Below are 25,076 nucleotides of genomic sequence, written 5' to 3' on the forward strand. Positions count from 1 at the left end.
ATTCCTCCAAGAGCAGGGATTCCAGCCTCTCGTTTCCGACATGGGTGTCTTCGTCAATGGCCAAACCTACATTGCCGTTTACGTGGACGACTTGCTCATCGCAGGACCATCAAAAAGGGACATCAAGATGATCAAACAAAGCCTCAACCAGCGGTTCAGCATGACAGACCTGGGGCCTTGTCACTTCTACCTAGGGATGTCCATTACTCGGAACCGCAGACAGCGGAGACTGAGCCTCTCGCAAAAGGGGTACATTGAGAAAGTCCTGAAGGAATTCGGACTATGGGACTCCAAACCGACTGCGACCCCAGTGGCAACAGCGAAGCTAGAACCCGCCCTTGACGATGAAGACACTCACTCAGATCGCAAGCACTGGTACGCTAAAGCAATCGGATGTCTGATGTACGCAATGCTAGGGACCAGACCAGACATTGCATTCGGCGTCTCCCTATGCAGCCGCTATCTCGCAAATCCAACTAAGGCCCAGGAAGCCGCAGTGAAGCGCATAATGAGGTACCTACGAGGAACCTTCGACTTCAAGCTCGAGTTCCGAGGGGATATTCGCCCGTTGACGGGCTACACGGACTCGGACTGGGCCGGAGACACTGAGACTAGAAGGTCCACTGCGGGATACATCTTCAACGTTGGCAGCGGTGCGATAAGCTGGGCCGCAAAGCGACAGCAATCAGTGGCGCTGTCTACCTGTGAAGCTGAATACATGGGGCAGACACAAGCAACCAAGGAAGCCATCTGGTTGCGAACCTTGCTAAAAGAACTACTGGGAGGTCTAAACGCCACAGACCAAATCGCTGCCACAATTATCTACGGAGACAACCAAGGGGCAATTGCAATGACTAAGAACCCCCAATACCACTCCCGCACAAAGCACATTGCGATTCAGGAGCACTTTGTGCGAGAAAAGACGGCCAGCGGAGAAGTTGAGATGAACTATATCCCGACCGACAAACAAGTGGCAGATGGACTCACAAAAGCACTTCCCAAGGATCGTTTTCAGTTGTTCCGGAAGGCTCTGGGAGTTGTCGGACCGGACGAGTAAAACTATTCGGGCCCGAAAGGGGATCCACGCTACGAAGCTGTGCGATCTCTGGAATACATTCAACAGATGTTACCCTTAGCCCACTGCGCGAGGATCCAGTGGGAGTCTACCGCCCGATTATCACAAACAATGGCAGCTCGTCCAACCCTCACTACAACTACCGCTAGAAGGTCAACAGTGACCTGGCCGCATGGGTTGCAATTCCTGACCGGACCAAGACTCCTAAAGGTCTGGCAAAAGACGACTCGAAGGCTATGGGGGCTGTATACAGCGGACCAAAGCCGGGAAGGAAAGCTGCATGGGTTGCAAGTCCCGAACTGGATCATGGACCTTGGTACTGCTAGCAGCCGCAGTATTGCCAACGAGCACCAAGGACAGGAGGCTGCTAACACGGCCGAGAGCGCTGCTAACACGGCGTAATGGATCCGGCAAAAGATGAACTCAAAGGCCCGGGGGCTGTATTCAGTGGACTGAGGCCGGGAAGTATGAGAAGCGCATACAGCGCTCATCGAGGATGGCACAGATATGGGCTGCAGTGGGAGCCTTGTCATATCTAAGACAATATTCCCTACGCGCCCAGGACTGCGTCGAGCCTTGACGCGTTCAGCAACACTCTTTCCTCTTTCACCCACGAAGGTGTTTTAAGGTTTTAATGAGGTTGCTGAGATCTTAGATAAGTCCAGGTACCCACAGTCTTGCTCGAGTGGGAGTGTTGGAGATCACAAATGTGAGACGACCAAGTCGGTGGCAAGGTGTGGAACAAGGTGGAACATTCCACGGAGGTGGTGCCTGTACATAAACAGTAGCTCTCCTACTGCATCTTTTGAATGAATTAAGAAACATGGATCTTCCCATTTCAACACTTTCGTGCAGCAGCGCATGTGTGCGTCAGAAATCATAAACGTAGTGATGGCAGTGCATGACCAAGATCGTGCTCACAACGTGGAAAGGAGTGTAGCCAACGACAACCGGGGTTATGGGAGCGAAAGGCAAAAGCTGGGGGACACAAAAAATATATCGCTTCAAGACACAGCACGGAAGAACGTTCAGGATACCCAACGGGGTCTTGAAGTCGTAAATGCAGACGAAAACCTCAGCCGCCCATCAAAGATTCAGCGGCTACAGCCCTTTGAGTTTATCTCCAGCCCAGACATTAGGGTTGCATCGGTCAGGAAATGTGACCCCCCCACAAACTCTCCCTCGCCTCTACCTCATTTGTTGCCTGAAGCCATGTTCATTGCTCCATTTGCTTCTGGTGAAGCACATTGGCGTGACAACCTGGATGATGACTCCGATGCATCAGTGGATCTTGATGTTGAAAGCACAAGGAGAGCAAATGTGGAAGAGGGTGACGAAGGGAAGGAAGAGGCAATTCCAGCATCCTGTCATACAGAATTGCAATCCCCATCTCCTTCCGAACCCATTTTAACCTCCCGATACCGTTTACAAATGGCTCTAGCAAAGTTTTACAGCCTCCGTGACAAGCGACGCGAAGAGTTACGGAAAAAATTTGCTCCAGCATATCAACCAGACAATCATGACACTTCGTCGAATAACAGCAAACGGAAATTCATCACGCCGACTTCCACTGACGAGAATAAGGACATCCGTCATTCACCCCACTATATTGGGAAGCCCAATAGTCCCAGTGATTCCCAAGAGTCGCTTGGGGGCGAGTGGTTAAATGGCATCCATCTCGAACTTTTGCCAGATGGCAAAATAACGGTTGATGATACAGGAAACCGCTCTTCATGAAGCAACCGGCATCTCTGGGAAGAGCCTATCTCAGCCGTAGAACAATACAGGGACACTATGAATGATATGTTGCGATTTGGGGACCGTTAGGAGATATATGCCCCCAAGTGCGGGGAGGGCTGGAGGTTGGGTTAGACTTATGTTATGTATACTTACATCGCAACCGTATCTCTCTAAATTTGTCCTCGCATACACTTCTGAGAAGGCGTAATGGGACTTGGTTATTGCAGCGCAAATTATATACGAGAGAAAGTTCAAATGAGACTCCACTAGTCATATAGGTCTTTTAGAAAGGACGACCATGCTCTAGTATACGGTGTATTAATGCTATAACATAGCCTTAGCTTCAATATTCCAAGCGATTAAGCTCTTGTAGGTAGACTTCGACGCCCATCTTGCCAAATTTGGCACTGTCGGTATGAAAACCACCATTCAATTATTCCATTCCAGGACACTTCGAACCACAGGGCCACTGACTTATCCTCGTGTGTAGCAGACATCTCCATCCTGGCTATGTAAGGGCGATTTTCATCACTCATTTTAAACCCAAGGCAGAGGCTTGAGGATGATTCAATAGTGAGAGGGGGGTCAAGACAGTCTAAGCGGACCTGTCCTACACATGCTGTTCTTCTATCCGAGTAATGCAGTAAAAGACCAATATATTTTGGCGATCCGTTTGTCACTTGACGACAGGGACTCACTGCAACGACATTCTCAACAGAGGCTTGGGACCAGTGAAAGTCTTCACAGGAATGCAGATCCGGATGTGGAGATAAGGGTTTGGGGACATTCAAGACTCTGGGTTGTCTCGGCGCTTTGGAGTCGAACATTAGGCTGTTCATAGCAGAGGGATATGAGTCGAAAAAGAAGTGAGCGGGTTCTCCATTCGAAACATCAACAAGCTCCCATGGGCAGTTTGATAGAGCCGGTGTTGTCTGGATACCCAGTAAGTGCAAATGACCCTTGTCTGTCCCAAAAGCCAGAGCCAGTGCCTTCCATAGGGGATAGGGATGACGTATCCAAATGCTTGTAATATGCTCATCCTTCTCAAGGGGCACATAAATCCAAGACGAATCGCTGGGAGTTGATTGGTAGAAGGATAGATCATCTCCTGGCACATGAGCAGAGAGGGCGATGGGAGCTGGGTTACAACAGACTGAGAAGCCGGTTATTTCGGCACGATTATATTGGAATATAGACATGCGCCGGTGTGCTTTGTCGTTGGGCTCGGTAAGGTTCACACTCCGCGATTGCTCTAGAGGATGACGCGGAATTGCAAATGAATCTAAGTTGTGGGTGCTCCACTCCCGAGAACTATCGCGACATGATAAAGAATACAACATGGGTCCCTTTTTTTGTGTTATTTAGCTACTCTCCTCTACTCATGTATTACTGGAGAGGGGAAAGTGACTTCTTACATTGCTAGAGAACTCCATGAGCCCCTTCGAGTTTTGAATCGGTAATGCTTTCCAGAACACACCAGGTATACAGCGAATACTTGGAGGGTCTCCAGGGCCAGTCCATATCAGGTTTCTTACCCCACGGTGATCTTCGGCCATATATACGGTTGTAGGTACTGGCCATCTTTCCTTCCTTTCTGGCTCGTTGATCAGAGAGCTGACGTATTTTTCACCTTCGTAGCTAACATACTTCGGAACGACAGGATTGAGGATGGTGAGAGAAGATTGGAAAGCTTTGTGGTCCCTCAACAACAATATATTTGTCCTCACGGCGTACTCCTGAAGAAGATATTGAGCGATCTCTTGTCTTAACTCGCGTGACAGTGTTCCTGGTAGTTTGAGAGTCGTTGCCATGGTTTGTAGAAGCCAGATGCGTCTTTTTCGTTCTTGATTCAAAGTAGGCTCGAAAGAATAGGCAGTGATCTCAAGAAATCTAGCAAGAGGTACGGGAGCCGGGATTTTCCGGCAAACAAGATGGCACCCGACGGCTTGGTCGCGTTTATGAACGCAGGGATTAGCACACGCATTGCACCAAATGCGCCCAATTGAATCGCTGATTTTAGCACCAGAGCGATATTCGAATGGCTTAGACTCTTTGCCATCAGGTCTTACTGCTCCAGGTTAATAAGCTTGTTGCAATAATTATGAAATTGAGGAAACTTGCCAGCGATAACTTCATCCTTTTCACGGAAGTCGAAATGACAAAGGCCGCATCTACGTGTTAAGCAAAGCCTGTCCATATTCTAGAGTGAGAAATTGGGATCGTGTTGGGCACGTCAAGGAGCGCGAATACAGAACACGGTTGTTGGTTCGAAAAACAAGTTGAGAGCTGTGCGTGCTTGATTTAAAGCAGTATTTAATCGTATGACGGAACATTGTTAGTCCAGTTCGGAAAGTCCGAGCGCTGGAAGTGGGTCACCCCATTTGCCGCTAAACCTTTTCTCAACCGGGGGTCTGCACTGGGCGTCAATAGGTGCGCACCTGGATGCGCACGTAAGTGTCACGTGTTGCGCACCCGGTGCGTCTGTAAGGGAGTTATGTAAGCCCAACACCCTTGTAGCTACCCCTTTCCCGTTGATAAAGAGCCTCACTTCGCCGCGCAACGATCTACTCAAATCATCTCTCCTAGAATGAATCCAGTTACAGCTACTCGTCAATTTTCTGATGACTGCCTGCCTCCTGAACGCGAGTATGGCTCTCGGGAAGCCCTACACGCCGCGATCAATGCATGGGCAGCTCCCAGGGGCTATGCGTTTGTCACTGGGAAGTCGAAGAAAACAGAGAGCGGCAGACGAATTGTTTTCTTCAGCTGTGACCGTGGAGGAGCACCTCCAAAGGCCTCGGGCGTACGGCAACGGTCAACTACAACACGGCGTACAGGGTGTCAATTCTCAGTCCTTGCGAAGGAGGCCTTGGATAAGACAACGTGGCGCCTTACACACCGTCCTGGCAGCGAGTTTGCCCTGTTAAAGCAAAAACGGGTTGATTGTATTGTTGTTAGTTCTAAGTTACATCTGTCTGAGAGGAGCACAGCTCCTTACATATATCCACATCCCAGCCACCAGCAGATCGGACCACCTTAGTCACACTGTCTCAACACTCCCACTTGAGCTGCTGTTGCGCTTGATGTGCACGCCTGTCGAGCCTCGTTAAAACCCCAAAACACACCTTCGTGGGTGAAAACTGCAGGGAAAGAGCTATCTCGACATGAGCGCTTAGGATCTCTTAATGGTCTCGTGCAATCTTAGGGCAGTTGGTCTTCTTCTGTCCGCAGAAGATCTCCCTCCAAGTTCATCTTTGCACCTTTCCTTTCAGTCCAGTGCGATCCTGAACTTGCGGGTCTTCTTCTTTTCCACAGAAGATCTCCTACTGACACCCATCTTTGCACGGTCTTGCAAGCTTTCTTGGGACCGCAGGTCTTCTTCTATGCACAGAAGATCTCCTGCCTCTGCCCGTCTCTGCAGGTCTTGCAATCTTTCTTTGGCATCGTAGGTCTTCTTCTATGCACAGAAGATCTCCCACTGAAGCCCATCTCTGCAGGTTTCGCAAGCTTTCTTGGGACTGCAGGTCTTCTTCTGTCCACAGAAAATCTTCTGCCTATGCCCATCTCTGCAGGTCTTGCGATCTTGGGGTTGCAGGTCTTCTATCAGGTCTTCTATCCGCAGAAGATCTCCTGCCTACACCCGTCTCTGCAGGTCTTGAAGTCTTTCTTGAAATTGTAGGTCTCTTGTCCATGATGGGTCTCCCACTTCAGTCCATCTTTGCACGTTCCTCACGCTCGGCACAACCTCGAGACCATGGATTTCCTTCTACTTGTTTAGAAGCTCTCCCATTCTAATTCATCTTTGCGCCTTCCTCACGTTTCCGTGCAATCTTAGATCCGTGGGTCTCCTGTATGTTCATGGCAGGTCTCCTGTTTTGGTTCATCTCTGCACCTTCTCATGGTCGTCGTTCTTTGAGACCTAGTGCGTTTCTAAACAATAGGAAACGATCCTTTGGCAACGCCTTTGTTAGACCGTCGGCCACTTGTTTGCCTGTCGGAATGTACTGGAACTCAATGGTTCCATCATTGACTTTCTCTCTGCAGTAATGATGCTGAATATCAATGTGCTTGGTTCTTGTATGGAACTGCGGATTCTTCGACATTGCGATCGCTCCTTGGTTGTCCCCGAAAATTACAGTTGTCTTTAGTTCTGGAACCTCCTTGTATTCTTTCAACAGTTCTTGGAGCAGAGCTCGCAGCCAGACTGCTTCTTTTGCGGCTGCGGTTTGCCCCATGTATTCTGCTTCGCATGAAGACAGGGCCACTGTTCTTTGTCTCTTCGAGCTCCAGCTGATAGCGCCCGTACCAAGGTTGAACACATATCCAGACGTTGATCTTCGAGTTTCCAGGTCTCCCGCCCAATCCGAGTCGGTGTAGCCGAGGAGAGGTTGCAGTCCTCCTTGGTACACTAGTTCCAGATTTTGCGATCCCTTAAGGTATCGAAAGATACGCTTGACAGCTGTCTGATGCTCATTGGTTGGGTTCGCTAGGTGTCGACTGCATAAGGAGACAGCAAAAGCAATTTCGGGTCTCGTCCCCAGCATGAGATACATCAGGGACCCGATCGCCTTGGCATACCACTCTTTTAGTTTGTCCGCTGCCTTGTAGTCAGGGCCTGGTTCTCCGAACTTGCTAGTCGAAACTGGTGTGGCATTGGGAGCACACTGGTCCATTCCAAAGTCTCTAAGTACTTTCTCGAGGTAGGTCGTCTGCGACAAGAAGATCGATCGGGTGGCTCTGTCTCTTCTTACGGACATGCCCAGGTAGTATTTGCATGGGCCCAGGTCCGTCATCTTGAACTTATTGCACAGATCTTGCTTGACCGCCACGATCTCGTCCTTGGAGGGCCCGGCAATAAGTAGATCGTCCACATAGACCGCAATGAACGTGTGACCTTTCACAAAGACTCCCATATCTGAAAGTAAAGGCTTGAACCCGAGGGTCGCGAGGAATGTCGAGAGAGTCTCATACCACACTCTTGGTGCTTGCTTCAGTCCATACAAGGCTCTCAAGAGCTTGCAGACTCTCCCACTTCCATCGTCGAATCCTTCGGGTTGCTGGACGTATATCTCCTCAGTCACGAGGCCATAGAGGAATGCTGTCTTGACGTCCATTTGTTCCAGTTCCAAATCGAGTGCTGCCGCGATGGCAAATATCATCTTGTAGCTCATCGGCTTGACAACAGAGGCGAAGGTTTCGTTGAAGTCAATTCCTTCCCTTTGCTCGAATCCTCTCACGACAAATCGCGCTTTGTACCGTAGAACTTGCCCATTTTCTCCTCTTTTGAGCTTAAACACCCATTTGCCTCGAAGAGCCTTTCGTCCTGGGGGAAGCGTGACTAAGGTCCAGACACCATTCTCGACCAGAGATCCGTGTTCATCCTTCAATCCTCCCCACCAGAGTTTTCCATGTACACCCTGCGTGGCTTCCTTGAAGGTTCTTGGCTCGGACTGATCGATATCGCGAGCGACTAGATACAGTTGTTCTGCAACCGTTGCTAGGAAGGCGAAGTTTGTGCTGGCGAGTATGTATCTCGATGGCAGCTGTCCCCTGGTCGATCTTTCGGGCAGCCGAGACTCTGCATGCTTCTCTGTTTCTTCCGATGACACTTCGCGCTCGTCTGTGGCAACATGAATACTCGATCTGGTTGACTCTTGGTCTGGATCCCATCCTGTATCTCCCACTGGGGGCTCATCCGGCGTCGTCTCTCCACGGCCCGTTTCCCCGCTTCTGTTCGCCTCTCTCGACGCGATCGGAAGGGGCGACGGCTCTAGAACGATGGCATTTTCCACATCGCTATCCTCTTCTCCGACTACTCGTCGTCGTTGTGATGGTCTCTGGTCACTCATTTGATGCGTGAGATTGTCGAGTGTTGGTTCGACATTTTTGATGTTTTCAGAGAAGACAACATTGTTAGACACAAAGACTCGTCCCCGTTCGTCAAGGAGTATATAGTTTGTACTGCCCTGATAGCCGAGAAGCTGACAGGGAATACTCTTCGACTGCATCTTCTTTCGCTTAGAGGATGGAAGCAGAGCCCATCCTCGTGAGCCAAGAACTCGCAGATGGCTGAGGTCAGGAACATCTCCATACCAGGCTTGGTAAGGAGTAGTAGAAATGCTCGCCGTAGGACAGAGATTTCGGATGCGGTTCACTGCCTTGAGGAAGTACGGCCACCATTTCAAAGCGAGTCCGGATTTGAGCAGTGTCGGTGTGAGTTTTTCCAGGATGATTCGATTGAGAACTTCAGCCAATCCATTTTGTTCGTGTTGCTCAGTTCCTGTGTAAGAGAGTTTGATTCCTCTGTCCCGGCATAGTCGGGTCAAACTGTGGCTTCGATTCTCTCCCCCTCGGTCGAGGTGCAGGAAGTGACATCGTCTTTCCGGTCTCTCGAACTGTTGCAACAGATGATGGAAGCACTCTTCAAACTCTGACCGTTCTTTGACTGGGTACACCCAGGACATTTGAGTAAAGTCATCAATAAAGCAAACCCAGTACCGGCTGCCGTCTACTCCCACTTCTGGGAATGGTCCGGCAATATCTGCATGAATACACTCCAGAGGGTAAATGCCTTTCTTGATCGGTCGGACATGGGGACATTCCCTGAGTTTGCCCTGTACGCAGGCTCCACATGGGTTTGATGTAGAATCATCCGGTCGAATTCCAGTAGACATATTCATCAGTCTCTTGATATTCCTCTCTCCCAAATGTGCGAGTCGCTCGTGCCAAAGGTGCAGTCGAGGATCTCCCACCGAAAAAGATGCCAAAGCGGTTTGAAAGGGACGGTCCTCAACTTCATCGACTACATATACGCCTGATATTCTTGTCGCAGTGAGGACGACTTTTCCCTTGTTTGTAACCACTGCCTTCCCATTCCGAAAGACAACTTCTGCTCCCTTCTTCTCTAGTGCTGACACAGACAAGAGGTTCGAATGTCCTTCTGGAACATAAAGAGCGTTATCGAGAGTAACATTTTGTGATCCCTTAGGCCCTTGAACGCGGAGGCAGTACGTTCCGCACCCTCCTGGCATGACCTTTATGTCCGCAATACCATTGATGGGGAGACCGTGGTACCTGTGAAGTGATGTAAAGTTCTCCTGTCGACAAAAGATATGCGAGGAGGCGCCACTATCCAAGACGTGGATACGTTCGAGGGCCCGAGTTTGAAGAGATGCTTGAAGACCGGAAGGTCCGAGTGATGAGCCAATCAATCCAAGGTGGCCTTGGAAGTCATTTTGCCAGAGTGCCAGTCGAGCTTGGTCAGGTTGGAGGTGTGCAGGAGTTGTATACGTGGCAGATTCCAGTTCATTATTCGTCTTCTCCCTTTCCTTCTCCCGAACCTGCATTTTACGTTGTCGTCTCTCGTAACCAGCTTTGATACGATCTCTTCTAAGTTCTGGGTGGAGCCTCCAACAAGTAGACCTGTCATGCCCTTTTCTTCCACAGTATCCACAGCATGATGTATCCTGGGCCATCATGGCTCTATGTGCCATCTTGGCCGTGGCGCTTCTTTGTCTGTCCTCCTCCTGAGGTGCGGCAAAGATGGCGGTTTCAAACGTAACGGCCTCTTTGAGAACAACGTTGCGATTGCTCGGATTTCGGATAGGAAGGATGTTGTGATTCTGATTGAAGGCAGTGAGAAACAGTTCATAGTCCGGACCAAGTCCACAAAGGAACTTATTGACAAAATGCGGTTCCCCGATCTGGCAGGTGTCATCCATCTCCAAGAGTTCAGCCCTGACTTGACGTAGCTTATTTGCGTATTCCATGACCGAATCGCAAGATTCAAGCGTGAGTTCTTGATATCTGCGGTCGAGCTCTTGGAAGATGGCGCTTCCGACGGGCCGATATCGGGTCTCAAGGTGGTTGATCATGCCCTGAGCCGTCGAGATCCCTGTGGTAAACACTCGGGCGTTATAACCGAGACGACTTCGAATGGCACCGCATGCTCGATCTTGGCGGCTCCTCCAGGCCTCAATCTGGGTTGCAAGGTCGTTACCTTCTGTTGGTGGTTGAGCATTCCTGGTCAGAAGGTCTCCATATCCACACATGTCCAGAAGGTCGAGCATTTCTCTCTTCCAGGTCAGCCACTGGCTGGTTTGCTCCAGCTTTGGAATGGTGCCGGAACTGCCTATGAGATTGAGCGATTCTTTGGAAAGGGACATGATAGATTCTCGTAGAAGCTAATGATTAAGAGACATGAGGGCGAACGGCAATCGACCAGTCTTGGATCGAGTCTTGGGAATGAATCTTGGCTGCGTTCGGCAACATGATAATGCCGTGCAAATAGGGGTTATCGGAGTCGGGTAGAGATTGTCCGAAGGGTGAAACGCCTAGTGGTCTCAGATATCCATATCATTCCCTCCGTCTGGAGGAAGGGCAATGATCTGATGTCGATCATGTTGCAAACCACGTTTCAGGCATTCTTGGGCTATGTGGGCGTAGGTCGTCCGACCGGAGAACTTCAGCAATCTCAGACTGAAAGGCCGGTCTGGTCTGGCGAATCCATCTACCAGATTGCAATCTGGGAAAATTTTGGTTATTCAAGATTCGACGATTTAAATTGGATGCAATAAACGGAGGGTCAAAGGATCTTTCCGTAAACGTTTCTAGACATATCCTGTTAGCGGATCTGCAAGCTCTATCAGAGATCCAAGAGGGAAATAGCTCCAATTAAGCTGAATGCGTATGCGCAGTGGAAGGAAGCCTTTCGACTTCTTGTGTTATCTTGGAAAGTAGAAAGGAGACAGAAAACACTCAGCTTTTTGGTTGGAGAAAAGGTCGTGCCCTCCGGGCTCATAACCTGTTAAAGCAAAAACGGGTTGATTGTATTGTTGTTAGTTCTAAGTTACATCTGTCTGAGAGGAGCACAGCTCCTTACATATATCCACATCCCAGCCACCAGCAGATCGGACCACCTTAGCCACACTGTCTCAACATGCCCATCACAACCACGAGCCAAGCACAAGCATGTCTGCACATCCAGTCCATCGTCAACTATCCAATGCAGATAGGTCAACTATTAACAACCTTGCAAACGCTGGTGTAGCACCGAAAGAGATCAGGTCCTACCTACGTCAGAACACAGAGTCTCATGCCACCCAGCAAGACATCTACAACTGCATTGCACAAGGCAAACGAGACCAGAAGAAGGGCCAGAGCACAATCCAAGCTCTTGCTAATGAGCTTGAGGCTGAGGGTTTCTGGAGTCGAATACGCTTCGACGAGGATGGTCGGGTTACAGCTGTGTTGTTTGCCCACCCAGAGTCGCTAACATACCTTAAGTCATACCCGGATATACTTATATTGGACTGCACATATAAGACAAACAAGTATAGGATGCCTCTTCTCGATATCGTCGGTGTTGATGCCTGTCAACGATCATTCTGCATCGCCTTCGCCTTCCTCAGCGGCGAGGAGGAGAAGGACTACATCTGGGCGTTAGATCGGCTACGTTCAATGTACGAAGCCTGTAGCGCAAGGCTGCCATCTGTGATCCTTACAGACCGCTGTCTGGCCTGCATGAATGCGGTATCTCATTGTTTCCCGGCTGCAGTATCGCTTCTATGCCTTTGGCATGCCAACAAGGCAGTCCTGCGTTACTGCCAGCCAAGCTTTATGCGTCATAACGATGCGGCTCAAAAGCCTCAAGGCCACCAAGAGTGGAAGGACTTCTACGGAAGATGGCATGAGCTCGTGGCATCGGCAAATGAGGAGACATTTGAAGACAGGCTTCAGCAGCTCAAAGAGCGCTATGCTTCAGCTCACGCCCGGGAGGTCGCCTACATCATCGAAACATGGCTTGACCTCTACAAAACAAAGCTCGTGAAAGCTTGGGTTGATCGGTATCTTCACTTTGAGAATGTGGTTACATCTCGAGGCGAGGGTATTCATCAGCTCATCAAGGTGTACCTTGATACTTCCCAGCTAGATCTCTTTGAGGCCTGGAGGGCTATCAAGCTGGCGATACTTAACCAAGTAGCTGAGCTCCGAGCAAACCAGGCGAAGCAGCAAATCCGAACACCCATAGAACTCTCAGGGAGTCTATACAGCATCATACGAGGCTGGGTATCTCACGAGGCATTGCGGAAGGTTGAGGCGCAGAGAAAGCGGCTCCAACAGGACAGACTCCCTGCCTGCACAGGAGTCTTCTCAGCAACGCTTGGGCTCCCTTGCGCTCACACAATTGAGCCTCTTCTACAACAAGCCCAGCCGCTTCAACTACACCACTTCCATACGCATTGGCATCTTCAACGAGAAGGAAACCCTCAATTGCTCATAGAGCCCCGCCGTCAGTTCGATCAGGTGCCAGCTACGTCAACATTGCCGAAGACTAGCACTCAGCGCGAGCCATGTGCATTTGAGATCGTCGAACAAGCATCACAGACGAGAGCCAACCCCAAATGTTCAAGATGTCATACACAGGGCCACAGGATGAGCTCAAAGGCATGCCCATTGCGATATGCGCATCTTGTATCTCCCTCAGCTTCTACAGCGCCCCCAAATACGCTGCCGCCATCGACTACACCAAGTTCGGCTCAACAGCCAGTTCCCGATCCATCCTTATGCTCAATTTTGCCACAGCAGCAGGTAGCGCCGCCAGCGGCACTATGTGATCAAGAGATGGTGCCGTCCCCGCCAGATATAATAGCACTGCCATCCTCATCAGCGGATGTACCTCCACCACCAGATATGCCGCCATCGGTACCAGCGTCTGGGCCAGACATACGCTATGATGACCCTCGTGCTATATATGATCGATATATTGCAGCACGGATGGCATGGTATAACAAGCTGCCTCGAGGTAGCTTAAAGACTAACCAGGAATATCGAAAGGCAATGGGCCTCCCTCAACGCTACGATAAGACAAGTTACAGCTGGTGTTTGGATTATAAGCAGATGGGTAAGCGATGCACATCAACGATACCTGGACGGGAGTGGACTAAGGAGGAGATGATGGCGTACTTGGATTGGACCAGGGTAGAAGATGAACGTGTGGAGAGGCAAGTCGCCCAGGAGATGGGCGACAACCCTCTGGCGAACAGGCGAACAGGCATGAAGGAGATTTGGAAGAGGGTTGAGCAGGACATGATCGACCAACAAGCTCTGTACTCGAACGATAAACTGGCTGAAGACTGTATCATAGTTACTGCTTAGATTATTATTAACGCCTACATTACTTATATCCCAATTATGGCACCGTGAGAAAAAATCTGTATAGCAGAGCAGTTCGTCATCTAGAGATTAGAAGCAATACAATAAAATACAATAGGCTGGCTGGCATACAAGGGTGTTGGGCTTACATAACTCCCTTACAGACGCACCGGGTGCGCAACACGTGACACTTACGTGCGCATCCAGGTGCGCACCTATTGGCGCCCGTCTGCACTGTAGTGATGACTCATTTCTCCATCGGAAATAACAGACACGAACGCCACGATAAATGGCGAAGCAACGTGGGACACCACAGAATGCCATATTTTGACTCGCTAGAACTATTCAAACTTCCTGCAGCGATAGCGGTAGTCCCTGGTTTTGTACTCGAAGTAGGCTCCCTTATCCTTCTCCTTCCATTCATGTCTCAGGGTAGTCTTTTTGTTATTGTTAACATCCCGGAACACGCACTCGTCCTTCTTATACCCAAATTTCTTCACCAGTTTGACTTTCTTGACCTCGATTATCTGCCTCCCCTTCATGGGTTCCTTGCCCTTGGGTTCTTCGATTTGAGAGTATCCATCGTCCTCAACACTTGAGTCCACCTCCTCTTCAACCTCCATTGGAACAGGCGCCTGGTTTTCTGCTTCTTCTGATGGCGCCTGATAGCTCATACCAGTGCTCGGACCTGCCCGAGGGGCTTGCTGAAAACCTTGTTGCTGATAGTATGCTTGCCAGTAAGCCATCTCGTTGTCCTGCGCCACCGGAGCCGACTCGGCCTGGCCAGTACTGTATTCTTCTGGGTCACGAGATATTCCAGCTTGAAGCATATGCTGCAGCTCGATTCGTTGACTTGGAACTACTCCTGCATGCCGCATGGGCTGCTCCCCCTTGATGAGTTGAATCGATACTTCCAGGTTTGTAATGCCATCTTCATGTGTAACATATAGATACTCCCATTTTGCCCTTTCCGTGCTGCCGTGTAATGGATTTAATTCTTGGCGTTGCCTGTCCACATACCAGACCCTGTATGTGAGCCCGATGGCTGTGAGGACATATATGCCTGTCAAATTAAGGCTATCGATAGCCTTCTCAGCAGCATCCAGACCCTGCTCTTCAACATCCGTCATTGATCCTTTCTTGCGTTTGACTTCAACCAACAGAATGGGTGACAAGTTGCGATTTTCTTCATTGTGAAATAGCACCTTCATGTCAACACGCCTCCTGCTGTCATCAGGAGCTTGTTCACAGAGTAATTGCCAGGGTTGGGGAAAGCTTCGGTGGAGGTAAGTCTGCCAGAATGCAGAGGCTGTGCTTTCCAGATGGTGCTTTGCGTTGTCTACATTATGTATAAATGTAATTTCCATCGGTGTGAAATGCTGATCAAGTTGGCAAGGTTTGTAATCCATGTTGTTTGTAACGGGGGGATTGTATAGACGGCTGGGGATAAGTCTGAGAATTCGAGTTTGAACTTACACCTGATATCTCCTGCCATCTCGTGCGTTTATATACACGATTGACCAAAGTGGACTGTGATATGTCGGCATGTAGTCTCGAACAGGGCCACATAGACGGATATTTTCTCTCAAGAACAAATCCGGCCGTCTGCATGCCTTCAGTGGTATCTATCGGCTTTGCGCCCATGCATGCATGCATAACGTGATGCTTATCACTAATATGCATTCTATCAGTTTTGGCTACCCTACAGTATACCCCAAATCTACTTGCCCGCACATTCATGCTGCCAACTCCTTATCGATAGAAGCAATTGGTTGGATTATTAGATCATCGCACTCTCCCCACCACCACCATATGGGAGGGTAACCTTGAGCTGCGGCCTTGTGCTACGTGTAATACTCTGTCAGGCTAGATTTATCTGTTTACAGGATAGCTGGCTACGCTGGTTCTGTTGACTACAGTAGTAGAGTTGGCTTCATCGATATACAGAGATATGACAGGTCACTGATCATCTTGCAGGGCTTGGAAAGTCGTTCAATCAATCGCAAACCTTGGAGGTTAGCGACTAGTGGGACAGTGGACGATAGTAAAGAATTGGGACAATGGACGATAGCAAATAGTGGGGACAATGGACGATAGCAAATAGTGGGTGATGGACGATAGCAAATAGTGGGGACAATGGACGATAGCAGATACAGATGACGTGGATGGGCAGAAACTATCCACAATGGCCAGAAAAATTGGTGAGACAGACTGACATGTGACACGGCGACACGTGATGTTACCATTTCTTCCCCACCTTTGGCGCCCATGAATTCTTCTCTCCCCAGTACCAAAGAGCCCAACACGCGACATGTGTTGCCAATGCCCAATACTGCCTCAACGTCGTGAAATATTCAATACCCAACCGTCTCCGATGCCTCGAATCGTACTCCTCAACGCTTCATCAAACAAGATTGTGCTTCTACGTTAAAATCAAACGCGACTATCCCTACGATCAAGGCAGCCAGATGGTAAGTGTTCTTCCCTACTACTCAGTCTATCTAACCACGCATCAGAGCTTGAACATCACATCCCTCACGAAATCCGCCGACTTTTTCACATCCAATACTGAGAACGTACCGAAAGTCATTGAAGGGCGCGGCCAACATCTATGTTGGATGAATTGTAACCATGTCTTCATCCGCCAAAATGACCGTGCTGGAACCATAGGTGATTGGTCCCAGTTGCACAGGAGCAGCGGAGAAGCGACTATTAAGGTTGACGTGGACTTGTATTTCTATGATGGTCTTGTAAAGACTGATGTAGGCTAAGCATAACGTATTGCATAGAGGAATTCTTTAATCGAAGAGGCGCGCCCCAATTCAAGATTAAGCGTCAGCGTTGCACAGTCATCTGGACAGCCTGAAATGCTCAGAGACACGCAGCCTGTAACGACGAGCTTGCCCTTTCTCATTTCCTCTTTTCGATATGCACTAGATATGAGTGCGGTTGAGAAGGGTATGGCTGGTGGTTCTTTATCAAACATCGTAATGGCATCCGTTTGACAATCAAGAAGAGTAAATGGCGCTAAGTTAGGGCAAATCCGGGTGCCATTCGGGTTTATGATGTACCTCATTGAACCTTCTGTCTCCACTTCCACGCCGAATAGTTTCTGGGCGAAGCGACTGACCCTGTTTGGGACGATTGCCACCTGCATAACACAGTCAATATTAAATGGCCTTTGTGGGAAGTCCATCGTAATGGCAAGAGTTTCCTTTGAGCTTGGGTCACCATTCTCCGAAATTCTCCTGTTCGTATGTAAAAGAATTGAACTAGTGACGCCATGTGGAAAACATTCGCCCGCTCCAGAGGGCGATGCATGATCATAATGAGTCCGATGCGAGCTGCTGGCAGACAACATTGATCCAACAGGTAGCCCCCCCACCAGCATCTCATCATCAGACTCGAATGAGGGGCTCGGCGAAGGTGAGTCTGGCTGAGTCTGCCGCTGACGTGGTACTGGATGGCTGGATTAGAAATACAATCGTCGGCAACTGGTTAAGGACAATCACCTGGATATCTCGCCTGGAGGTTACGCATCGCCTTCTCGACGGTTGGGTCAGGCTGGGTCCTGGTTAATTCCAGGGCAATCCATCTCTTTACTTCTACTGGAAACCCTTCCAAATCGGCCAATTTTTTCGTCCTGAAGGATCTCGATTCGCGGCTTGAGTATACAGCTAAGAAAAGGCCGAGCCATGCTTGATATCCAGCCGTAGTGTAGAAGGTTGTTGCGGTTGAAGTGGTGGAAGATTGCCCCCACAGTTCCTTCCAAGCTGCAGAATAACCTTTGGGAGTCCGTGAATGTTTCCATTCCCTTGTGAGGTATCTTTTGCAGTGTTCAGCAACCGCCTCAGCCGCGCCAACATATTGCTGTTGGACTCCAGCATAAGTAACGTCGCTCTGCACTACTGGCAACTCATCACGAAGAGGTGGTACGTTGTTGGCCGATTCGTCTGTTTCCATAGTGGCTCGATAATCAACAGGGGAGGGGAACGACAACGAGTAAAAATAAGAAGGGACGATGGCGAAAGCTGAAAGGGACGATAGTAAAATCAGAAGGGACGATAGCGGAAGCTGAAAGGGACGATAGAAAAAGCTGGGAGAGTGCAATACCTGGCATGCCTTGATTGGTCGTAAAGAAAAATTGAAATATCACCGCATACTCCGTACTACTACTAATTAATACTACTACTACTGGACGCAGTCGTGGTGGTAATTCGACGAATTACAACAAATCTGGCCCGTGCACGTTGCTGGGTTATCCAAGGAGGGGTTGGTTCAATTCCCCCTCCTTTTCTGGATACAAGAATAATATTGTGATAAGCGAAAATGGAGCCCATTCCTGTTGGATTAGTGATAGCGCCTCGATAAAAGAAACATGTATTTTGTGGGCCCCCGGATATATCAATACCAGGTAGCGGGGAAAACACCTGTTAGATTGGTGGCTGGGAATGGGTTCCACTTCCCTTATTGCAATATTATTCTTGTAACCAAGAGGGGTGAAATCCCTCTTGGCAGACTGATCAAAGAATCATCAAGCCAACCATTAATAACATCACCACATTCTGGTTCACATTTGAATACACTCACCCCATCGTATTCGTGCGTATCTAACAACACCTAAAAGGACAGAACAGAGACAGAAGCTCCTGGGGACTAGATTGATCCTCAAGTGTGAAAATTAACCCTATTTTAATTGGATATTAACCCTACCCGGGAGCTTTCTAGTCAAACATCTAATGACAATTAAACCTCCCTTTCACTTCTGACCACGCGCGACGTTCGTTTCGCGTAGGCATCAGACGATATTCCATTGTGCCAAGGAACTGCTACAGCGCGCGATCGGAGAACTGTAGCTAGTCAGCCAGTCATCGCCTCCAACTATTGTTACATTCCTTCGGACTCAGTCGCCGCGATTACTCACTTACATACCCGAACACTTTTTAGAATGGCACCTGAAGAAATTCTGCATCGGTTTAAAAAGATCGAAGAGATAGTTGTCCGATGTAGTTCTAGGCTGTCAATTGCCAAATCTCCGGCTGAAATATACGAAGAGAGGACGGCAGATATCCGAGGGCGCATCACCCAGTCATGGACAAGCTTGGATTTAGCTCCGGCTTCAGAGAAATCAAGACTCCGAGACGATATCGTGGAGTTAGGTGGTCAGTTAAAAGAGCTGGAAATCAACTATGAGGCCGGCGCACAGGATGAGGAGAAGGCATATAACCAGGCGTTACAAGAGAACGTAGACATGCTCTGCTACGAACTACTAGAGATTATTGGACCTACCAAGATAGAGTCATATTTACACAGCACCTCGGGCGAGGATACCACACTCCAAGGGATCGTCGCCAGAGAAGTGTACGTTTCTAAAGGAATGCCCGAGGACAGGTACTTGAGTTCGACGACAACTCCCGCAGGCGTAGGTGCTCAACGCATCGCCCACATTCGTGATTGCTTACTGACTATCATAGAACAAACGAAAGAGAACATCGCCAGAATCCATAGGAAGGAAGCGTCGTCAAACCGACAAAGGTGACCATCGTACCGACTTTGACAGTTCTATTATCTCTTCTACAGTTACAAGGTCTTCACAAAGACGAACACGGCATAGACACAGGAGATATGGCGATAACAGATCAACTAATGGCGAAGACTTTGAGGGTATCACGAACCCGGATGCCGGCAGCGTCTATCTTGCATTTTGGGGAAAGTCCAAAGACTGGTTAGCTGTGCTCCTGCTTCCGATGCAGAATCTTCCAAGTGTCGGCATTTCAGGCTCGATGGAAAGCCTCGGCCTAGCAGAGGTCCTCCCTAAGTGCTACTGCAACGAGCAAGGTAACTTTTCCTGGGCGGAGGGATATAACGATGGCGAATCTCTAGTCACGGAGCGTGAGTTCCCCGTGATGTACTTTGATGGTCAAAACTTTCCCGCCAAAAGCGCCGTCGGCTGGGTCTCTGCAAGAGATTTGAGACATTTCGACGCGACCAATAAGAACTCGCTTGTTCCTCACATACAATCGGTTCGCAAATTTCTCAAAGCTCGGGCAGAAAAACGTTCGCCAGAACAGGGAGTAGACGGGCCAAAGTCTGAAGCACCTGACACGACAGAACGGTCATCAAGAGTGGCCAACAACAACCCACTTACGCCTCTGAAAGGTGAGTCGGATATATATTCACTCGATAGACTGGTGCGCTTACCATATTCAGTTCCTCGTCAGCTTCACAGAACTCAGATGCCGGTTCCTGATCAGGATCAAGAGGAATCCAGCCCTTTGCCCGCAACTCAACCAGTTTCGCCCTCAGACCACGTCACCCCGCATGGTTCCCCCACTCAGCGACACTCATTATCCGATCTTCGAAGCGAAGAGGAACAACAGCCTCGACTGGATCTAGGAGACGTCGCGATAGTTTGTCATGAGCTGAGACGACAGCTTGATGAGCCTTGTAATCTCTCTGAGCCCGCAAGCACTAACGCACTTTCGAATGCGACACAAGAAATTCGCCACGATGCCGACTTAGTAGTAATACATTGCAACGAAAGAGCAAATGGGGCCACTGCCCCTGGGGAAAACATGAGAGCTGGGGTATTTGGATTATCTGGTTCAGAGCAAGCCCTTGGCGACGCTGTATGCCCATCGCATCCACCACCAAAAGAGTCTTTCCCGGTGGAACCGATGTCAGAACCACTCAAAACGCCGGAATTCCAAGCAACAGAGACTTCCCTATCAAGCCCATCCATCCCAAATACTTCATCAGCAGCCCCAACGCAACCAGCCCCACTCCGCGTTCCACAGCAGCATGCCCAACTTGAGATGGGTGGTCCTCACAGTAACCAACCCACCACCAATGCTACATGTCCGACAATAGAGGAGGGGCAGCAAGCACACCAAGCTCCAAATGTGGTTAAGAGCAGCAATGAGACATCAGACGTCGTTGTCGGCATGCCACACCTGCGCCCTGTGCCGTGTGATGCGGGTCATCCATATATAAGTCACACAGGAGCTCTGTATAACTTCGAAGCCTCCAAATCTGTGCTTGTGTTGCCACCGATCAGCTCTATGCTTGAGCGGGGAGTAAACAGCCATCTATCACAGGAGCCCTTCAATCAGGCGCCACCTCTAACCGATCAGCCAACATTTTTTCCAGCTCCATCGGTCCGGGTAACCACCAGTGCACCATCGCCGTCATTACCACCACCATTACTACGAGCTCAGCCATTGTCGACCAAACTTACCACCCAATCGTCAGCTATTCAAGCATCGTCCAGTCAAGGATCAACTACCCAACATGTGCCTGCTCTTCCCCCTCAGGGCCAGAGCTGCGACTCGTTCCATACTCGAGTAGCGTCTTCGAGCACAACACCTGATCAGCATCACTTGACCAGTTCTGCAGGACCGACATCTGACTCGCTTGACGGATGTAATACACAGGTTTCCTACGGGCTCGACGTGACTCTCCCAAAGGGTGATTGGTACAAAAATCTTCCTCGGGATCTGACCGAGTATCTAGAAAAGTATCAGCAGGATCACAACCTTAGCCTTGGGATCAATGGTCTGCGAATACAATCGGGTCATTACACATGTCCTTTCTGTAGCCAGCCAAAGAGGAAGCATTACGTACGCCCTGCCTCTTTCTCGAGCCACTTAGCACGCCACTGGGCTTCTCTCATGGAGAAGCATTGAGGATATTGTCGATGTTTCGTATTGATTTCTGTTGCGGGGTTATAGCGTTGTGTTTCTCAGCGACAAAAGATCGGTGACGGATGCGGAATGGTGACTATAGGGGTTCTATTTCTTGATTCAAGCGTGCTACAGTTGGCACATAATAGATTTTTATGAAGGTTGATCGAGTTACGCCTCACTTATCGTTTATGTAGATGTGAAAAAAAAAGAGATAGACGCGTCCCTGAGAGCGACGAGATCCTACAGGTTTAAAACTGACAAAGCATCAGGGATGCTTCCTTAATTATCATCCTCCGAATCGAGTTCATTGTGAGTTTGATGATAAGAGTCGCAATCCTAGGACACGCAAAAAGGATGTAATTCGCCATGCTAAAACGTGCAAACCATGTCCTTCTGTTTTTAATCTCTGATTGCCTTTCACCCGCTTGAGAACCCTACTCAAGAATGTAGACCAGAAATGCGCCGCATTTCCACTTCTGCACCAATCAGAATCTCCATTTTCTTACCCCGAATTTCCCCTCTGGAAATGCGCCGCATTTCCATTTAGGCCTGTAAACCGAGAACACGAAATGCGCCGCGTTTCTTCCACGAAGGCCTGTGCCAACCATGTAGACGACCGCGCTCTTAGACTTCACAGCGTGTAGTAATTTCGGTTGTGTCGATTAGGAGGAAGGGAGCAGCAATCAAGCTCTCCCTTGATTCTTGGCTAAATGTGGCTTCATAGAGGGTATCCGATCCTCTTGGTGCCTTCTCAACTTTATCAATATGACAGGCCTCGCCTTGCTAGTAAATCTACAGCCAATCACCCTGCACTTCTATTTATAAAATCGTCATGTATCCTAGACTGTCGTTTACCCCTGCCTCTTACGTGAATGTTTATTAAGAGAGATGGTATCGCATTGAGCTTGCTTAAAGACTTAAAGTGAATGTGATGAGCAGTAGCAAATGTGTTGATTGATTGCTATTGGTTGTTGTTGTTGTGTTTCGTGAAAGGTATTTCCATTCCGCAGAGTTACTTACAGCATACAGCTAGATTACTAAAGCAGGTGTTTCCGAAGGCGGCAGATGGTCTGTGCGACGCGTCGCGGGCCGTTTGGGAAACCCCGCATCGCACCACCATGTTTACGACAGCTGCTTGAGTCTGACCTTGATGACACGTCTTTCGAATGTATGTATGTCTGGAACCGCAACTAAGTACCCTACGAAGATGGCTCGCTATCGAACCAGTGAGTTTCCAAAATCATAACCTGAAAATGGACATCTAAACTTACGTTATAAAAGCACAACGGGCTCGCTCACGACGCTCAGAGCATAGAATAACCAAACAGCGCAGTCGTTGACTGCAATTGAAGAACGAGCGATGTGTAGTTGGAACTCTGAAGAATTCAAGCCAATCAATATCTGCAGGCGATCCCGGCGGACGTGTGTACCTGCATTGAACAACCTATAGCTCGATAGATGAAACTCTACTGTATTCGCTCAACAAGACATCATATCGGCATCTTCAGCGTTGCCTCTGGGCTCGTTACAATTCCCCAGTCTCCTCCTCTCCATGAACTTGGGAGAGTAGCCAGTACTAGCGGCTGCATTGAGCCAATCATTGACTGACAGGGAAGTTTAAGTCAAAGTTTTCCCATGCTTTTTGACTCCAGCTGAGGTTTTTGAGAGACGTAATAGATGATTTTTGTTGTCTTTAGGTCGCGTCTGACGCCTGGCTGCATAGATTTCGAAGAGCATTTTTGATGATATGTCATCTTGCCTTTTAGTAAGGCCGACAGGAATCGCCGGGCAAGAGAATGGACCTCCAAGGCTGGTATGGAGCTCGAATGGACTTTCGGACTCGGAACGGAAGGCAGCTCCTCCAGACATGTTTGCGCTGTGTTGCTCGTGCAGTCTCAGAATTTCACCCTTCAGGGAGGCCACCTCTTCTTCACATCTTTCAAGGCTGGCCAAATGCTCCCATTCACGAAGCCGAATCTATCTGAATCTGAAGAATGGGAAGACTACAAGACTATCGGACAATCTGGACTGGCTACATGCCAAATGCCATGTTATCTGGGAAGTTACCTCTCACTCCTATTGGCTGAATGTACCTGGAAGGACCCAACAGGTCTTCTATGTCGACCTATCGCGCCCAGCACCGACTGACTACCAATCATTACAGAGACCAGATTGCATACAACCGGCACCTATTCTAATAGGTTGTGAGGAGTAGTGGCAGGTAGAATGCATATTCGATGAGCAGTGAAAGACTGAGGAAGGCATGAGGCATAAGGCACGTTAATGAAATGGGTTGGCTACTCTAAGGCTACGTGGGAACTCATTGGTAACCTGCAAGCTACTATTCAGTGGACACTCTGGCGTAAGAATCATAAGAGAAGCCGCAGATAACCATTAACTCTTTTCCGTCAGGGAAGGGATGGGCTAGTCGTAATGGTATCGCAAGTTGCAAGCATGATCGTATGATACAATTTGTTCGTTATGGGCTGCTGGAGCAATTCATCTTCGAGATGTTACATATATATCACAAACTAACATTGCAATAAGGAATCAAGGAGCAAGCACCATCCATATTAATGAATAGCATATACTCCCAAAACCTTCTGGACATGATAATAAATATACTCCCTTAAGTGGAAGCAGAAGGGTCCAGATTCTGAGTTACTTTAATTTTTGGAACGACTCTAAATATTCGGTTACTTTGGTCCTAAATCTGTCTTTCATTAGCATGCTTCCTAAAATTTCAGCTTTAAGATGACTTACTGCGTAAACCGGCTTTAGAAAAGCATCACCAAAAATATCCAAGGCCAATTTGCCCCTCGACTAAACTCCGCCATACCAGTTGTCATTATCTATAGGTGCAAAAGCCAAGTCCTCGGGCTGGATTACAAATTGCCTATCCCTGATGACTACCTTAAATTCTGGAAGGTCTTCTACCCTTATGCTTGTAGGGAAGATATAGCCCTGTTGGGTCGAGTCATAGGTTGCCCTAGGGATTGCATTGTAAAGCGCCTTACAGACCTCGTCAGGAACAAAGATTAGGGTGGTTCTGGTATCCGCAACGGCCTCATTACCGGATAGTTTGATGATACTGCCATTTACAGAGATACTGGTAGATGGGACACCAGTACCGACAATGATGATGAGATAAACATCAGCCATACAAGGAGACTCACTCGCATGAAATCCGAACAGAAATAAGGATTAAATTTAAAACCGGTATATTGTTTGTATCCTTGAGGTATTAACTTAGTGAAGTAACTTCCTTGCCTAGTGTCCATAAGAGGCACTTATCTAATCTATCCACTACTAATGTCAGCGTTTTATAACCCTTTAAGTCTGAAATCCTTAATACTTTGATGAGGTATCTCTTTGCTGAGTATTTAACCTAGGCTGGAGAATTAACCTAGATTCTGGAAATC

General features: G+C 48.8%; 8 protein-coding genes across 9 annotated transcripts; 4 read left to right on the forward strand and 4 right to left on the reverse strand.

Annotated features, from left to right (window-relative positions):
* Nucleotides 1–1,186: 1,186 nt before the first annotated feature.
* On the forward strand, nt 1,187–1,936 carry FOXG_21527 (uncharacterized protein; the record flags this gene model as incomplete). The annotated part of the gene is made up of 2 exons (XM_018401871.1): nt 1,187–1,227; nt 1,276–1,936. The coding sequence occupies 2 exons, from the start codon at nt 1,187–1,189 to the stop codon at nt 1,475–1,477; spliced, it is 243 nt and encodes an 80-aa protein (XP_018253957.1). The 3' UTR covers nt 1,478–1,936.
* Nucleotides 1,937–1,966: 30 nt separating this feature from the next.
* Nucleotides 1,967–2,812, forward strand: FOXG_21528 (uncharacterized protein; the record flags this gene model as incomplete). Its single annotated transcript, XM_018401872.1, has 1 exon — nt 1,967–2,812. One exon carries the CDS (start codon nt 1,967–1,969, stop codon nt 2,810–2,812), a length of 846 nt encoding a protein of 281 aa, XP_018253958.1.
* A 244-nt stretch (nt 2,813–3,056) lies between these two features.
* Nucleotides 3,057–5,078, reverse strand: FOXG_21529 (uncharacterized protein). Its single transcript, XM_018401873.1, has 3 exons — nt 4,937–5,078; nt 4,231–4,883; nt 3,057–4,161 (listed from the first exon to the last, which is right to left on the reverse strand). Exons 1-3 carry the CDS (start codon nt 5,010–5,012, stop codon nt 3,175–3,177), a joined length of 1,716 nt encoding a protein of 571 aa, XP_018253959.1. The 5' UTR covers nt 5,013–5,078; the 3' UTR covers nt 3,057–3,174.
* A 9,123-nt stretch (nt 5,079–14,201) lies between these two features.
* Nucleotides 14,202–15,641, reverse strand: FOXG_14241 (uncharacterized protein). Its single transcript, XM_018394320.1, has 2 exons — nt 15,446–15,641; nt 14,202–15,348 (listed from the first exon to the last, which is right to left on the reverse strand). The coding sequence occupies exons 1-2, from the start codon at nt 15,623–15,625 to the stop codon at nt 14,311–14,313; spliced, it is 1,218 nt and encodes a 405-aa protein (XP_018253960.1). The 5' UTR covers nt 15,626–15,641; the 3' UTR covers nt 14,202–14,310.
* Nucleotides 15,642–16,157: 516 nt separating this feature from the next.
* Nucleotides 16,158–18,192, reverse strand: FOXG_21530 (uncharacterized protein). Of its 2 annotated transcripts, XM_018401875.1 has the most exons (3): nt 17,482–18,192; nt 16,550–17,428; nt 16,158–16,466 (listed from the first exon to the last, which is right to left on the reverse strand). In XM_018401875.1, exons 1-2 carry the CDS (start codon nt 17,930–17,932, stop codon nt 16,737–16,739), a joined length of 1,143 nt encoding a protein of 380 aa, XP_018253962.1. In that variant the 5' UTR covers nt 17,933–18,192; the 3' UTR covers nt 16,158–16,466; nt 16,550–16,736. The 2 variants fall into 2 exon arrangements, with proteins under 2 accessions (XP_018253962.1, XP_018253961.1); XM_018401874.1 differs by having other exon boundaries at nt 16,158–17,428.
* A 317-nt stretch (nt 18,193–18,509) lies between these two features.
* On the forward strand, nt 18,510–21,829 carry FOXG_14242 (uncharacterized protein). Its single transcript, XM_018394321.1, has 3 exons — nt 18,510–19,391; nt 19,444–20,128; nt 20,180–21,829. Exons 1-3 carry the CDS (start codon nt 18,918–18,920, stop codon nt 21,652–21,654), a joined length of 2,634 nt encoding a protein of 877 aa, XP_018253963.1. The 5' UTR covers nt 18,510–18,917; the 3' UTR covers nt 21,655–21,829.
* An 892-nt stretch (nt 21,830–22,721) lies between these two features.
* FOXG_21531 (uncharacterized protein) lies at nt 22,722–24,211 on the forward strand. The gene is made up of 2 exons (XM_018401876.1): nt 22,722–22,880; nt 22,936–24,211. The coding sequence occupies exon 2, from the start codon at nt 23,402–23,404 to the stop codon at nt 23,867–23,869; it is 468 nt and encodes a 155-aa protein (XP_018253964.1). The 5' UTR covers nt 22,722–22,880; nt 22,936–23,401; the 3' UTR covers nt 23,870–24,211.
* Nucleotides 24,212–24,477: 266 nt separating this feature from the next.
* FOXG_14243 (uncharacterized protein) lies at nt 24,478–24,816 on the reverse strand (the record flags this gene model as incomplete). Its single annotated transcript, XM_018394322.1, has 1 exon — nt 24,478–24,816. The coding sequence occupies one exon, from the start codon at nt 24,814–24,816 to the stop codon at nt 24,478–24,480; it is 339 nt and encodes a 112-aa protein (XP_018253965.1).
* Nucleotides 24,817–25,076: the final 260 nt, after the last annotated feature.

This window comes from Fusarium oxysporum, chromosome 14 (genome assembly GCF_000149955.1).
Source record: "Fusarium oxysporum f. sp. lycopersici 4287 chromosome 14, whole genome shotgun sequence".
NCBI lineage: Eukaryota > Fungi > Ascomycota > Sordariomycetes > Hypocreales > Nectriaceae > Fusarium > Fusarium oxysporum.